The sequence below is a fragment of the Mixophyes fleayi genome, chromosome 12 (genome assembly GCF_038048845.1).
Source record: "Mixophyes fleayi isolate aMixFle1 chromosome 12, aMixFle1.hap1, whole genome shotgun sequence".
Taxonomy (NCBI): domain Eukaryota; kingdom Metazoa; phylum Chordata; class Amphibia; order Anura; family Limnodynastidae; genus Mixophyes; species Mixophyes fleayi.
The window spans coordinates 82,273,187-82,290,121 of record NC_134413.1 but is presented as its reverse complement, the minus strand read 5'-3'; the positions used below and the strand labels follow the sequence as shown (position 1 = coordinate 82,290,121).

Genomic DNA, 16,935 nt, shown 5'->3' with positions numbered 1-16,935 from the left:
ACAACAGCTCGGATGGTACTCAGAAAGAAGTCCCAAGTTCTATTTTCAAACGTAGTTCTAATTTTTATCCCCTAAGTCACAAGAGTCCAGCAATCACAATCTTTTAAAACAAAACCCTACATGACTTCATGTCAATATGTAATGGGACAAATAAAAGTAGGAGGAGGAATTTTAATCAGAAAGAGGATGCCCCAGTAGGCTATCCGAGATGCCATTTTAATTTACATTGGAAAGAGAAACAGACACTTAAGGAATTACAAAAAGACACCTCCATAGTAATAAGATCTGCGGACAAAGGGGGCGGAGTGGTTATTATGGACCGGAATCAATATATTCAGGAAGCTCTTAGACAATTAGGAGATCCACTCTCCTACCTACCGCTACAAAAAGACCCTACATTAAATTTTCAGATGGAACTAAAGACATTGTTAACCACAGCATTGAGTAACAATGTGATATCTAAGGAGGAATATCGATTCTTATATATGGAACATCCAGTAATTCCTATTTACTACCATCTTCCCAAACTCCATAAGTCCCTGATCTCCCCCCCAGGACGCCCCATTAAATCGGGGATTGGTTCACTCACGTCAAACCTTTCATCCTTTGTAGATTATTATTTGCAGAAGCTTATTCCTGGTTTATCTTCATATATCAAGGATACTATTCATTTTTTAAACATTGTGAACCAACTAGAGTGGAAGCCAAATTATGGCTTCTTGACACTTGACGTACAAGCGTTATACACGAATATACCCCATGAAGGAGGAGTAGAGGCTGTGAGAAAAATGCTGGAAAGTGACATTGATCTAACCATAGCCAAACGTGAATTTATTTTGTATTCAATTAGATTTATTTTAAGTCATAATTATTTTTTATTTGAAAATCGGTTTTATTTACAGATTTTAGGCACGGCGATGGGGACCAGGTTCGCGCCGAGCTTTGCCAACCTATATATGGGACTGGTAGAGGAAGAATTGATATGGGGCGGCCGGTTCGGCGCGAGCCTGGTCCTATACGGCCGATATATTGACGATTTGTTTTTTGTTTGGAAGGGTGATGCAGAATCAGCATTGAACTTTGTAGAATTTTTGAATAATACATTTAATTTGAAGTTCACTCACACTTTTGACAAGAATACAGTTAATTTTCTAGATGTCACAGTAACAGCATGTGACAACAGCGTCGTTACTTCTAACTACAATAAGCCTACTGATGTATGTAATTACTTACATTATGGAAGTGGACATCATCGCCCATGGATTAACAACATACCTAGGGGACAATTAGGCAGACTTAGAAGGAATTGTTCTGAAGATCAAGATTTCTTAACCCAATCGAATATAATGCTGGATAACTTCAGCAAAAGGGGATATCCTGAGAATTTACTCAGTGAAGCTGCTCAATGTACTTCTACCCTTAATAGGGACGAGCTTTTAAAACCGACATATGTTTGTAAAAAGAAGAGAAAAGAATTTGACAACAGTAATCCAGCTTTTATTTCGGTATATAATGCTAAATCCAAACAGATCCATAATGTTGTTAAAAGAAATTTTAATATTTTGAAAGAGGATAATATACTAAAGAATTTCTTAGAAGATAAGCCTAAAGTGATCTTCAAGAAAAATTTAGATCTAAAAAGAATATTGGCTCCAAGTATGCTGAAACAAGAACAAGTAGAAAAAAGTGACACTTGGCTTCCCGATAAACCCAAGGGATGTTACAAATGCGGTAAAATGCGGGTACATTTTGAATAAAGTCAACAAAGTAAGATCTAACTCATGTGGAACGGAATATCCGATTAAACAATTTATTAATTGCGATACTCCCTATACTGTATATATGCTAGAGTGCAGTTGTAAGTTTCAGTATGTGGGTCGTACTATTAGACCCTTAAAAGCAAGGTTCCGTGAGCATAGGCGGAACATTTTGAATGGTCTTTCCACCCATAGTGTTTCAAGACATTATTCTGAAGTTCACGGAAAAAATCCAGAATGTCTCAGGTGTCACGGGCACTAGGAGTCTTTACCCAGGGATCACCAGGTGATAGGCTTACCAGAGCAGTATAGGTGGTAATATGGTACTCTGGTAGCAGGGTGATCACGGAACAGGAAATAGCAGATGATGAGATGCTCAGGAAAGTCTATGACTAGCAGCACTGGCAATATGGAAGTAGTAATACACGAGGAACTGTATGGACAAAGGACACGTGAAGGTAGTCAGTGGTCTGCGGTAGCAAGTTGTACCACTGCTATAGTGAGGAGGAATGTCCAACAGAAACGAGGAGGTGATGAGAGTCAGCGGTCTGCGGATAGCAAGTTGTACCGCTGTCTGAGTGAAGGAATGGAATCCAAGTGGAGGTATCCGGGGAGTCAGTGGTCTGCGTTAGCAAGTTGTACCACTGCTATGTGAGAGGATACTGGAACGGGTGAAACTGTAAACAGGAGTCAGTGGTCTGCCACTAGCAAGTTGTACCACTGAATATATATGTGAGGAGGTGCACGGGGAGAGACTGCAACACAATATATACACGGGCACCTTGACTTTGATCCACAGTAATATGCACAATATAAATGTATAAATGACTGAACAACACTGCCAATGTAGAAAGTCTCTTGAAGTAATCCAGCATGAGATAACACAGTCAATGATGGCAATAGAATCAGCAGATAGTACACTCCAGAGGAGAACCAACACAGTCAATGATGGCAATAGACTCAGCGGATAGTACACTCCAGAGGAGAACCAACACAGTCCAGCAAGGTATGCAATACACAGCACAGTCAATGGGAAGTATGCATACCGTGGTTCAGGAGAAGGCAGTCAGACAGGAGTGCAGAGATACCTGAAGGGCAGGAGGCCGACAGGATCCAAAGTCCCTGGATGGGTGAAGCGGTGGTCTAGCAAGTGCAGCGCACAGGTAGGTAGACCAGCAGGGAACACAGGAAGGCGTGGAGAGCGGATCAGTAGTAGATGGATGAGTAGCGCTGAGAAGTAACAGCAGCGGGTCTCTGCGGGAACACGGAGGTAGCCAATAGCAACCAGTAGGTGCAGTAACGATGGGACACCGGAGCAGAGTTGAACTGGAACAGTTGGTCACGGAGAGTAGCGGGTAGCAATAGTGGCAGCAGACTCAAGGAAACACGGGAGAGTTGACAAGGGCTGAAGACTGAAGCGCACAGAGGCAGCGGATAGGAATCAGCCAAACAGTCACGATGAAACACAGACGGGTTGCAGGTTGAAGACTGTAGTGCACGGAGGCAGCGGATAGGAATCAGCTAGCAGTCACGATGATGAAACCCAGACGAGTTGCAGGTTGAAGACTGTAGTGCACGGAGGCAGCGGATAGGAATCAGCCAAACAGTCACGATGATGAAACACAGACGAGTTGCAGGTTGAAGTCTGTAGTGCACGGAGGCAGCGGATAGGAATCAGCTGGCAGTCACAATCATGAACAGGTGAGTGGATGTGAATGAAAGACTGTAGTGCACGGAGGCAGCGGATAGGCATCAGCTAACAGTCCCAATGATGCATGGTAGAGTTGAAGTGCTTAGAAGACTGTAGTGCACGGAGGCAGCGGATAGGAATCAGCTCAACAGTCACGATGAAACACAGTAGATGGTAGAAGTGGTATGGGAACCACAGTAGTAGAAGTGGTTTGGAAACCACAGCGGTAGAAGTGGTTTGGAAACCACAGGAATCAGCTGGGCTGAATAAACGAGGAAACACAGGAACACCTTCAGAGACTCATGGGGAATGAGACTCCAAGATCAGGCAACGTGGTGTTGACCACAGGTGCTTAATATAGGGAGGTTGCCTGATCTGCCAATTAGTTAAAGGAACATACACTGGAGGTATGGAAAGGGCTGCGCATGCGCAGTCCCTCAGGATGGAGGACGGCCACGGTTCCTAAATGTCCGGGAAGAAGCACTCACAGTCCGGTGAGTGACATCAGGATTGTTGGCCTTGAACATGTATCTCTTACTGTGAGAAGAGGAGACCGATATAAGAAAATCTGTCTATGTGAATCATCTTGGATATTTAAATTGGGGACTCTTTGTCCAAATGGGCTGAATGAGGCATTAGATTTCTATGATATGGACTAGAATATTTAACAACAGTGGTCCACATGGGAGGATATTTCTGGAATAGTGGTTTTAGACATTTTTAGACATATGTCTTATATGAAATGTTAAGTAGTCCAACTTTAGAGGATAAGAAATCCATTGTTTCAGGTTATTACAGCAAAGTATCTGGGAGTGTATATATAATACAATCCAATTGAGGATTGGAGAGATTTATCTACGAGTAAGAATTTTTTAAAAAACATATATGGTATATAAATAAAAGAGATTGGGAGAATTATATAGTGGATGAAAATAAGATATGGGCGATATGTGATATGAGAATATTAAGTCCATGTCCTTTTGGTTTTAGAGTCTATGGATCTTTGAGAATGAGAATATGATTAGAATTAGGAATATGGACTCGTACGAATTCCCCTTTACTATCTCGGAATGTTGTGCTGTTATGCGGTTAGTTTATCACTTTGTATGCACTGATAGAGATAGGATATATATCAATATGATTACGAGGCCTATACACAATGAAACAGGATTGGGAGAACTGTTTCATAAAATGGGAATTTATATGACATGTTTTATTATGATAAATTCTATGTGATGCAATTATGCTCTTTGAATAAGAACTGAGAAGATTGGAATTTGCCCTTTGTGTGTTTTTTATGATATGAGGAACTCTCTTTACATATATGGATAATGTGACAATATGAAGGAATGAATAAAATAACATCATGATACCTGCCCATAATGAGACAGGACTTGAAAAAATGGAAATTTATATGACATGTTTTATTATGATAAATTCTATGTGATGCCATCATGCTCTCTAAGTAGGAGCTGAGAAGATTGGAATTTGCCCCCTGTGTGTTTTTTATGATATGAGGAACTCTCTTTACATATATGGATTACGTAATAATATGAAGGAACGAATAAAACAACATTGCTTTAGAAATGATGAGTTCCACTATTATGAAATAAGAATAACAAATGAAGAAATAAATATTTATAGAACATCAGATTGAAATTCCACTCCTTGCAGCTCCTTGAAAGTGCTTTGTAGGGGTGGATACAAATGTTTCAATTCTTCATAAGTAGCTATTTGACCGCCTGGAATTTGTGGAACATACTAACTAACTGATAAATAAGTATTCCATAAAGCTGTCCTGGTAACGGACTGCGGAGGGAAGATAAAGAGAAGAGTGCACTTTAAATGTAAATTATGGGGATAACCACACCCCCATGTTCCTTAAATAGGAGCTGAGAATATCGGAGCATTACTTTGAAAAAGTCCCGCTTGGAACGGGACGAAACGCGTCAGAAAGCGAAGGATTTCCCTTCAGGTTTCTTCATTATACACAGCGCTGTGTGGAGAGAAATAACACTTTGACAAATATATGCTCCGACGATTTAATCGGTATTGTATTCAAGCAGAACAAAAATACATCACATCAGTTCCTGTATGCTTGAATTGGATATTGCACTCCTTCTAGTAGAAACATCACCGGATATTCAGGTGATTTAACAACTTTGCACGGGTGGAATCACGCTTCCCTGCACCTATAAACGAGGGCTATAGGATGCGGTAAGAACCACTTTATTACTGACTTATTTTCTCCAATACTATGAGATTCCATATATGTGTAGAAAGGAGGACATTGTGAAGTACACTTACCGGATAGATATGGAACAAGTCTAACCCTGTATCCTTGGATTTTTTCATTTTATTCCACTAAAGATCATTTGTTCGTTGTGGATACACACAAAGTTTTTTATTCCATTCTAAACACATCTTTTTATATATTTTTTATTTTTATTTTTTTCTTATTTCTAAGACAGGAATCTTTTAGGAATTGAGATCTCCATATATATATATTTTTTGAATCATGCATGTATTCACATTTTTAAGGTTTACGATAGACAGCAGTCTCATCAGATGAAAGAGGAGACATAGAATGTTTTCATCAGCTGTTTATACCAGTTTCCTTTTCACTATTTGTGAGACACCTAAAGGCTGCATTATACAGATACGTTCAGCCTAAATATAATTACCATAGACCGTTGTCTACATTTTGTATATTAAGCTCCCCAATTGGGAGTTGTGTCATTTACTGTAGGAATTTATATTCCAATAAATTTGTGCATTTTACTCAAGCGTGCATTTTATAGAGAGTAATTGTATATGGGCAGAAGGTTTATTCCCAGCGCTGGACATTTTTGCTGTGTTTTTTTTATTGTATTACACGGCTCGATGAACCGTGGTCTAAGCTGCAGGGCTAACCAGAGAACATTCTCTTAACGAGAGTTATCTGCCGACTACAAGCGCTGAGGTTGTTCCCTAGGTAACTGTATGTGTACTGAATTACCAAACGAAATATTTATATCTTCAATTAAAATTTATGTGGAGGATAATTGACTTCTTAACAGTGAGACTGAACTTAAAGATTTATTTCTACTTTGATCCTTATTTGAACACCCCGTATAGCTCTGTCTTTTTTCTTTTCGTATGTTGTTTATATTTGGTTAAAAAGTTTTTTGGGGGGTGAGGTCTGCAGGTAAGAATGGTTGTTTCACGTGTTTTGTGCACCTGGTAATATTTCAGTATTTTTTTTGAGTTGTAGCAATGTATAATTAGTCTGGCATAGAGGCAGACATAGTGTGATCTGTTAAGCACAAGCTAATATAATCTATCCTGAATATAGTGTCTGAGGTCATAACTGATAGTTGCTGTGATAATGATTGATACATGACACTAGTCATGTTACATGGAATCCTGTGGTCTGCTGAGGCAGATACTAAATTATTGTTGCTGAGTAACCTTCAGATAGTGTGTTACAATTAGGAAAAAACACAGCAATAAGACAATACTGGGTAATACATACAGAGAGGTAAGAGGGCCCTGCTCTCAAGCTTATGATCTATAGGACAATGGGAGTTTGATACATGAGTGTAAGTGCTACATATTGCATATTGGTCCAGCCAGACTGCAAAGGTATCAAGTCTTTAGTGGGCTCTATGATCCAGTCACACAGCAATGTTGGTCAGGGGATCAGAAGGTTGTTGTCTTGTGTGAACTGTGTAAAGGGTGGTAATAGGGAGAGAGGTGAAGAGGGTGGTTGAGGAATTTGATAAGCTTGCCTAAAGAGGTGAGTTTTCAGAGAACGCTTGAAGACGGGAGGAAAGTCTTACTGTGCGAGGAAGGGAATTCAACGAAGTGGGTGCAGCCCGAAAATAGTCCTGTAACCGGGAACGGGAGCAGGCAATGAGCGTGGAAGAGAGACGCAGATCTTGAGCAGAACGGAGGTGTCGAGTTTGGGATTTATTTTAATACAAGTGAGATGTATGTTGGTGGGACCATCCTGAAGGTAGGCAAGGACCTGTGAAATAATTGCTGCAGTGGGGTTGAATTTAGAGCCGCACCATATGGTAAACGTCTTCCAAATTCTGTAATAGAGAGAGTTCTCGCTTATAAATGTGTGTTGATTAGTTGCTCCAAGACTCCCTTATCCCGGAGCAGATCCTGCTCAAGCTCCATGCCATTAAATCCAGCCAATCAGGATTTGGATGAAACACTGGACCTTGGTGCAGGAGATCTGGTTAAAAGAGGCAGACGACATGGTTGCTCCCTGAGCATCTCCCAGGTTACAAAAAAACATGGACGGTGTGGTCAAAATGGAAGGACCGCGATCACTTCTGTCTTCACATTTTTGAGTATGCGACTGATGAGTGGAAATGGAGGGAAGACATAACCCAGACGAAATGTCAATGGAACTGTCAGAGCATATATTCCATCTGTCCACATGTCAAGATAAGGTACCTTGGTATCTTTGCTTGTTGCCATGTCACTTGGAGGAAGCCTAAATTTTCTTATTAGTAGTCAAAAACACTTCTCACACCCCTGGATGAATCTTTACTGAGGTTATCAGCTTCTATATTCTGCTTGCCTGCTACATGAAGTGCTGAGGTACTTCTCTCTGCCCAAGTCATGATTTCTGCTACTTCCACCATTATGGTTCTGCTTTTGGTAACTTCCTGATGGTCTTCTTGCCCGAGATTATTCTGAGATGAAAGTGCTGAAGTGCCTTCAACACTGCAATCATTTACGTGAACTGTTTTCTCACCACATTCCCAGGGGGTGATCTTTGATGGAGAAAAAAATTCCCAACAATTGAAGTCCCTCCGTTGAGGATATTTGATAAGACTGTAGTGGATGCGCTAGGGACTGGATCTTGATACTTTTCTCTGCATGGTGTTTATCTGAACCCACAGAAACGTATTTGTTTTGATGGGATGAGATGACTTTGTACTGTACATAATCCAGCCATACCTCCGCAGAAAGGCCATCACCTGGGCTCTACTGTAGGTGACAATGTGCTGTGAATTACCCACCACAAGTGGTGGTGAAAGGGCCATATCATGACTCCATACTTTCTTAATTATGCCACTAAAGTAACTGGCATCTTGGTAAAAGCTCTCAGACATGTCCCCAGTCTGAAATGCAGAAAGGTGAACTGAAATTGCTGGCCCTAGACATGAGGAATTTCAGCAGTGATATGAAAATAGGCAACCTGGAGGGTTATGGATGTGAGACAATCCCCTTCGCTAATGGCTGTGCTGGTTTTCTGACAAAATACAGTCTGGAATACAAATAGAAATTGTATGAACCTTTCTTAAGGTTTGCAGACTGTTTTGTACAACTACCAACTATATTGTGGTTGATGGAGTTCTGAATTGAACAAAGAAGATCCCTCTGGGAATATGATGAAACTATCTTGTATACATTACTCCAATGTTATTGTGATCTCTGTGTATTAGTCGTGACTGTTTCTATGAACCTGTGTGTAAATTATAATCAACCGGTTTTACTCCATATCTGTGTCGGCTTTTATTCCCGAACATCATATATATCCAGTTACTACCCTCCTAGTACTTCATAGCAGTCCAGTGATATACTAAAGGTGTCTTGCCAAGAAATCTGCCGTTAGAGGCAACTGGGTCCCGGTATCCTCCTCCAACTGGGTCCCGGTATCCTCCTCCAACTGGGTCCCGGTATCCTCCTCCAACTGGGTCCCGGTATCCTCCTCCAACTGGATCCCGGTATCCTCCTCCAACTGGGTCCCGGTATCCTCCTCCAACTGGGTCACGGTATCCTCCTCCAACTGGGTCCCGGTATCCTCCTCGGTATCATGAAAACAGCTTCAAAGATATTACTCTTGAAACATTTACTGAATGAAGCATTCCATTATTTCAATATGGGAACGATAAGCAACTACAATTAGGAAAAGGATTATTAAAGTTAATGAAAGACTAGTTATTAATGGTAAAGGGTAGGTAGTTGGCATACATACAATTTGGGATTCAGGGAAAAAACACAATACAGGAAGTAATTAGCGGATCCCTGTAGGTAACCGTAAAATAATAGATTATACATTGATAACCAACACCAAGCGCACAGAACCCCCCCCCCCCCCCACCACCACCCATCCTCACACAACCACACTCCCCTCCATACTTCATACAGGATATTCCCTTATCACATGACCCTTCCTATTTTCCTCTGATTTAAATAATATAAAAAAAAACAAGTAGTCAACTTTGTAGATAATTAGACTTTATTACCCGATTTGGGTACTGACCACATGACATATTCATATATTCAGAGTACTATTATTACATCTACTTACTATATAAAGACTGAAAAGTACAGATACAAAATAAAATCACACTGAACTTAAAACTTATTCCACTGTGCAAACTACAGAACATGAGGCATAATTCTCAAGATACAGTCGACAAAATGTCTTGACTGTGTTTTAAGCTGTCCATGTTTGAACCATACTGCATTTACTACTACTCAGCTGTAGTACACGGTATAATCATCGAACATTACTGTGATATATACAGCGGGTGAAGTAAGTATTGAACACAACAACATTTTTCTCAGTAAATATATATTTAATGGGGCTATTGTAATGAAATTTACACCAAATGTCAGCAACAACCCTTGCAAAGGAATCAAACCATAGATGTCCATAAATTAAGTTTTGTGTAATAATGTGAAGTGACAGAGGGAAAAAGTATTGAACACGCTTCCTGAAATTTATTTAATACTTTATACAAAAGCAGTTGTTGGTAATGACAGCTTCAAGACGCCTCCTGTATGGAGAAATGAGTCGCATACATTGCTCAGGTCTGATTTTGCTCCATTCTTCAACGCAAATAGTCTTCAAGTCTTGACGGTTCCGTGGGCTTCTTCTATGAACTCTGATCTTTAGTTCTTTCCATAGATTTTCAATTGGGTTCAAGTCAGGTAATTGACTGGGCCATTCTATCAGCTTTACTTTCTTTCTCTGAAACCAGTTGAGAGTGTCCTTGGCTGTGTATTTGGGATCATTGTCTTGCTGAGATGTCCACCCTCGTTTCATCTTCAGCATCCTGGTAGATGGCAGCAGATTTTTATCAAGAATGTCTCTGTACATTTTTCCATTCATCCTTCAAATATATGCAGTATACCAGTACCGTGTGCAGATAAACAGCCCCGCACCATGATGTTCCCATCTCCAAACTTCACTGTTGGTATGGTGTTTTTGGGGTGATGTGCGGTGCCATTTCTCCTCCAAACACGGTGTGTATTATGGCATCCAAAGAGTTGAAATTTGCTCTCATCTGACCACACTCTCCCACTATTTCGCAGGCTTGTCCAAAAGTTGTGCAGCAAACTTTAAACGAGCTTCAACATGTTTTTTTCTTCCCCAAAGGAGTCTTGCCTGGTGAGCGTGCATACAGGCCATGGCGGTTGAGTGCGTTACTTATTGTTTTCTTAGAAACAATTGTACCTGCTAATTCCAGGTCTTTCTGAAGCTCTCCACAAGTGGTCCTTGGTTCTTGGACAACTCTTCTGACAATTTTTTTCACTCCTCTGTCAGAAATCTTGCGAGGTGCACCTGATCGTGGCCGGTTTATGGTGAAATGATGTTGTTTCCACTTCCGGATTATGGCCCCAACAGTGCTCACTGGAACATTCAGCAGTTTAGAGATCCTTCTGTAACCAATGCCATCAGTATGTTTTGTAACAATAAGGTACCGAAGGTCTTGAGAGAGCTCTTTGCTTTTAACTATAAAGCGTTTCCCACCGTCAGAACACAGAGAGATTTTATCATCTGTATGACCTATATTATGTGTAACAATACCCATGTTATCTGGGGAACATTCCTCGTTATTAGAAGGGTCTGATGATTTATCTGCACTGTGAAGTATCGGATGTGTTTTTAGGTCAATGGAGTTTTCTGCAGGAGAATCGTGTGCGATGTTATCTTCGATTTCAAAATTTGTAGATAAAATGAGTTGTCCCTCCGAGATATGCCTGCGTTTGCATCCGTCTGCTGGAAATAAAATAAATGTATGGAAATTGACTCCATGGAGAAGCAGATTATAATGTCCAAGATTTTTAAACTATGAGTGATTTGAAATGTACAGCTGTTTAAATTCGATTTGCAAACTACAAAACACTTCATAACAATTATACAACATTCATTAAAGAGCACAGTCCATAGACCCAGCCACTGCGGCCGATATGCAGATTTCATGGCCGCAATGCACAAGTCCTGACTTTGGCGAGTAACATTTCCCAAGCATACACACTGCCTAGCCAATACACAAACGTTCCCAGGCGAAGTAGGTAAATGTGCTAAGTGGGTAAATAGGTTGTAACTTGTATTAATGTGTGTGAGAACTATGAAAGCAATATAATTGCAAATGGTCAAAAATCAATGTATTAAAAACAATAGAACAGTAAACGGATATCTCCTTGCACTGAAACACACACAGATCATAATTAAACAGTAAAACTCAGTCCAATTCGCTGGGCTTGATGAGCACCAGTATGTAACATTGGTAAAGTTCAATCCAGACAGTCAGACGAAAGTTCACAGTCTGAACGGCAGAAGAAGAGTACAGAGCATCAAAGCACGTAGATTGGAGGGGAGCTATTGTGTAATGACAGGTGTCCTGCTATACAGTGTGTGTGTGTGTGTGTGTGTGTGTGTGTGTGTGACGTGTACCTTGTGACGAGGTGTGTGATCATAGAGGGAGAGGAATCAGCAGGTATTTTGTTTAGTTTTACATTGTTACTATACACTGGAGGATGAAATGCATGGGTTATTACACAGGGAAAATAATGGGCAATGTCACATGTGGTAGTACAGAGAGGGTTATGGATAATGTCACAGGAGGTAGTGTACAGGAGGCTCATGGGTAATTTCATGGAGTCAGACTGACGTCCCCTGAGATACACCAGACAGTGTGAGGAGAAGACTGGTCAGATCTCTGGGCTGGTAGCACACAGTGATATGATGTGAGGAGGAGACTGGTCAGATCTCTGGGCTGGTAGCACACAGTGATATGATGTGAGGAGGAGACTGGTCAGATCTCTGGGCTGGTAGCACACAATGATATGATGTGAGGAGGAGACTGGTCAGATCTCAGGGCTGGTAGCACATAGTGATATGATGTGAGGAGGAGACTGGTCAGATCTCTGGGCTGGTAGCACACAGTGATATGATGTGTGGAGGAGACTGGTCAGATCTCTGGGCTGGTAGCACACAGTGATATGATGTGAGGAGGAGACTGGTCAGATCTCTGGGCTGGTAGCACACAATTATATGATGTGAGGAGGAGACTGGTCAGATCTCTGGGCTGGTAGCACACAGTGATATGATGTGAGGAGGAGACTGGTCAGATCTCTGGGCTGGTAGCACACAATGATATGATGTGAGGAGGAGACTGGTCAGATCTCTGGGCTGGTAGCACACAATGATATGATGTGAGGAGGAGACTGGTCAGATCTCTGGGCTGGTAGCACACAATGATATGATGTGAGGAGGAGACTGGTCAGATCTCTGGGCTGGTAGCACACAGTGATATGATGTGAGGAGGAGACTGGTCAGATCTCTGGGCTGGTAGCACACAATGATTTGATGTGAGGAGGAGACTGGTCAGATCTCTGGGCTGGTAGCACACAATGATATGATGTAAGGAGGAGACTGGTCAGATCTCTGGGCTGGTAGCACACAATGATTTGATGTGAGGAGGAGACTGGTCAGATCTCTGGGCTGGTAGCACACAATGATATGATGTGAGGAGGAGACTGGTCAGATCTCTGGGCTGGTAGCACACAATGATATGATGTGAGGAGGAGACTGGTCAGATCTCTGGGCTGGTAGCACACAATGATTTGATGTGAGGAGGAGACTGGTCAGATCTCTGGGCTGGTAGCACACAATGATATGATGTGAGGAGGAGACTGGTCAGATCTCTGGGCTGGTAGCACACAATGATATGATGTGAGGGGGAGACTGGTCAGATCTCTGGGCTGGTAGCACACAGTGATATGATGTGAGGAGGAGACTGGTCAGATCTCTGGGCTGGTAGCACACAGTGATATGATGTGAGGAGGAGACTGGTCAGATCTCTGGGCTGGTAGCACACAATGATATGATGGGAGGAGGAGACTGGTCAGATCTCTGGGCTGGTAGCACATAGTGATATGATGTGAGGAGGAGACTGGTCAGATCTCTGGGCTGGTAGCACATAGTGATATGATGTGAGGAGGAGACTGGTCAGAATTCTGGGCTGGTAGCACACAATGATATGATGTGAGCAGGAGACTGGTCAGATCTCTGGGCTGGTAGCACACAATGATTTGATGTGAGGAGGAGACTAGTCAGATCTCTGGGCTGGTAGCACACAGTGATATGATGTGAGGAGGAGACTGGTCAGATCTCTGGGCTGGTAGCACACAATGATATGATGTGAGGAGGAGACTGGTCAGATCTCTGGGCTGGTAGCACACAGTGATATGATGTGAGGAGGAGACTGGTCAGATCTCTGGGCTGGTAGCACACAATGATATGATGTGAGGGGGAGACTGGTCAGATCTCTGGGCTGGTAGCACACAATGATATGATGTGAGGAGGAGACTGGTCAGATCTCTGGGCTGATACGTTTTCCTCATTAGTTTGTACTGACAGAGGAGGGTGTAGAATAAATGATTGTTTTAGTGACTGAATAAGCAGAATATGTGACTCTTCTGTAATAAGTGTTTATTACTCACCTGTGCTGATATCTGTAGGGATTTCCTCCTCCTTACACTGCTGATCACCCCTCAAATACGTCTCTTCCTCTCCTTCAATTATTTCTACTTTGATATCAGTCACAACATCATCCTAAAGAGCCCATAAAACAATAACGTCATATTTAATAATATCTGATTTAATAAATTGAGACAAAACAGAAGAACATCATTGTATAAGTTCCACACAGTTTTTCATAAAAGTCAATAATGAAAATTAACTTTGGTATTTTAGTATTTGGGGAGACAGTAAAATATCATCTACCTGATTCTCCTGTGGGATACTGGGATTTTCCACTTTACAATCTTGTAAATAATGAGGACGGAGATATCTCTCTGGGGTATTTCTGTTACTGGATCCATCTGTAGAAAACACACAGTGACTGAATACATTGTTTATATGTGATTACCAGATGATGTGTATCTAGGTGGCCCTCAAAATTGTTCTCCCTTTTACAATAAATGAAAGTCTCTTCTTACCCAGTGATGGGAGGACCCAGTGATTCTCCATCTTCACATCCTCGTACAGACCCTTGGGTCCTTCTAAATTCTCCCACTCCTCCTTAAACCTTACAGGAACCTGAAACACACAATGACACAGTCATCATCCAGACACATCCCCTGGTGTTACTGTATAATGTCCCATTCCCAGCAGTCACCTCTCCAGTCACCAGCTGAATGATCTTGTTGGTCAGTTCCAGGATTTTCTGGTCATTGTTTTCCTCACGTATCAGTGAGTGAGGTTCAGGCACCGAGATGGGGCTCTGGGTCCTGCTCAATCCTCCTGACACACAGGGGCGGCTCCTGGGTGTCACACACTCACCAGATCTCTTTATCACTACTGTGTAATCCTGTGTATGGAGAGAGACATCAATAAAAAGGTAAAGTATTTGGATTTTTACGCTAATTTAACAATGATTTTAGAAACACAACCCTGATCATAAATGTAACTGTTTCCTATATACATGAAAGTAAACTGTACGTAACATTTCCATCTCCTGCAGCTACAGACACCTTTGTTGGTCCCATCTATCTGAGTCCTCTACCTACAGACGGCCCCACGAATGTATTGTCTGCTGTAAACAGCACAATGAGTATAAAGTGGGGGCTTGTAGTAGACAGAGGACAGTATGACCGACCTATGGAAGATGGTAGGAGAGGTAAGTGCTGTATACCCTCTAATAGACTCTATAGGTTTCAGGTAGTGCAGGGTTTGTTAAACTTTTTTGTCTACGTGCTCCACAGTTACATCTGGCAGATGAGAAGACTGAGGCAGAGCGGAAATTACCAAAGGGAGAACGGACACCATCCTGGGGAGCAGAGGCTCATGGGAAGAATAAACTTTAAACAATCACATCCTGTTGTCACTACAACACTTTGGGCCTTATTGAGAGTGGAACGTAATTGGCTGCTGTTACAACAAAAATATCAAAACAAAAACCTTTCTTATACTTGTTAATTTGTAATTGTAAACCTAAAGCCAACAAATAATATTGTGGACTATATTCACCTGGAAAGTCCTGATATACAAAGTAATTTAGGAATGTGTCCTAGTTATTCTATCAGACTTTGGTCTGAAACCAGAAACACAAGAGGTGGAGCCTCTATCACAGAATCCCTCACCTCTCCAGTCATGTCCCTGTTTTATTTATAGCAGTAAGAATGATGTCACTGTGACATTCCCAGAATCCCTCACCTCTCCAGTCATGTCCCTGTTTTATTTATAGCAGTAAGAATGATGTCACTGTGACATTCCCAGAATCCCTCTCACCTCTCCAGTCATGTCCCTGTTTTATTTATAGCAGTAAGAATGATGTCACTGTGACATTCCCAGAATCCCTCACCTCTCCAGTTATGTTCCTGTTTTATTTAAAGCAGTAAGAATGATGTCACTGTGACATTCCCAGAATCCCTCACCTCTCCAGACATGTCCCTGTTTTATTTATATCAGTAAGAATGATGTCACTGTGACATTCCCAGAATCCCTCACCCCTCCAGTCATGTCCCTGTTTTATTTATAGCAGTAAGAATGATGTCACTGTGACATTCCCAGAATCCCTCACCTCTCCAGTCAGCAGGTAGATGATCTCCAGGGTGAGATTTAATATCCTCTCACTCCTGTCCTTGTCCATCCTCAGGGAATCAGTGATTTACACAGATCGGGTTTCACCTTCAGTTGACTTCTAGTAAAAGATTCTCTGGTTCCTCACAGCTCAACGGTCTAGGAATAAATATAATAATCATTATTAACGTCACAGAGCAGACATGTCACATAATGAAATATGAAACACTGAGGGACTCGTGGGGAGTTAAACGAAAGTGCAATTTTTTGTGTAAAATAAGCATTTCCATACTTTGCGTGTGCACGAGAGAAGCATAAGTGTAAGCTCCTATGTAGAGCGATTCTTACTTCTTACACTTACTGCCCTGTATGCGTAGAGATTTTGAACGGGGGAGGGAAGGGACGGGCAAGTGTAGGGCTAAAACACTAAGGGATTTTCACTTAATTTGTGTAACAAGTAAAGTTGTGGGTCTTTGGTGGGATCTTGACATTGGTGCAAGATATGTGCTGATAACTTGTTAGTGTGTTAAAAGATAAGCTCTACAAGTGCGGCATGCTTTGGCAGCTATGGGCATGTTGGCGCTTGTAGCTCAATAAGTGCCAGCATACCCAAATATTTTATGTATAACAGGATCTGCTGTGACATGTTGTTGACAAGCAAAATA

The 16,935-nt window shown here is 41.6% G+C and overlaps 3 protein-coding genes across 4 annotated transcripts in view; 1 reads left to right on the top strand and 2 right to left on the bottom strand.

The window, feature by feature from the left end:
- Positions 1–16,935, bottom strand: part of LOC142108562 (uncharacterized) — a 365,380-nt gene that overhangs the window by 41,898 nt on the left and 306,547 nt on the right.
- The window catches only part of LOC142108565 (uncharacterized), a 150,141-nt gene that overhangs the window by 13,351 nt on the left and 119,855 nt on the right, over positions 1–16,935 (top strand). The window lies entirely within an intron of this gene.
- On the bottom strand, positions 9,689–16,426 carry LOC142108590 (uncharacterized). Of its 2 annotated transcripts, none has more exons than XM_075192373.1 (6): positions 16,272–16,426; positions 14,868–15,059; positions 14,689–14,788; positions 14,474–14,571; positions 14,191–14,302; positions 9,689–11,461 (listed from the first exon to the last, which is right to left on the bottom strand). In XM_075192373.1, exons 1-6 carry the CDS (start codon positions 16,338–16,340, stop codon positions 10,812–10,814), a joined length of 1,221 nt encoding a protein of 406 aa, XP_075048474.1. In that variant the 5' UTR covers positions 16,341–16,426; the 3' UTR covers positions 9,689–10,811. The 2 variants fall into 2 exon arrangements, with proteins under 2 accessions (XP_075048474.1, XP_075048475.1); XM_075192374.1 differs by having other exon boundaries at positions 9,689–11,458.

Coding starts and splice junctions, on each gene's coding strand:
- LOC142108590 (XM_075192373.1), bottom strand. CDS start 16,340: ATGGACAAGGACAGGAGTGAGAGGATATTAAATCTCACCCTGGAGATC. Junction 14,789..14,867: donor TTCAGCTGGTGACTGGAGAG/GTGACTGCTGGG, acceptor TGTGTGTTTCAG/GTTCCTGTAAGGTTTAAGGA. Junction 14,572..14,688: donor CTGGGTCCTCCCATCACTGG/GTAAGAAGAGAC, acceptor TGTTTTCTACAG/ATGGATCCAGTAACAGAAAT.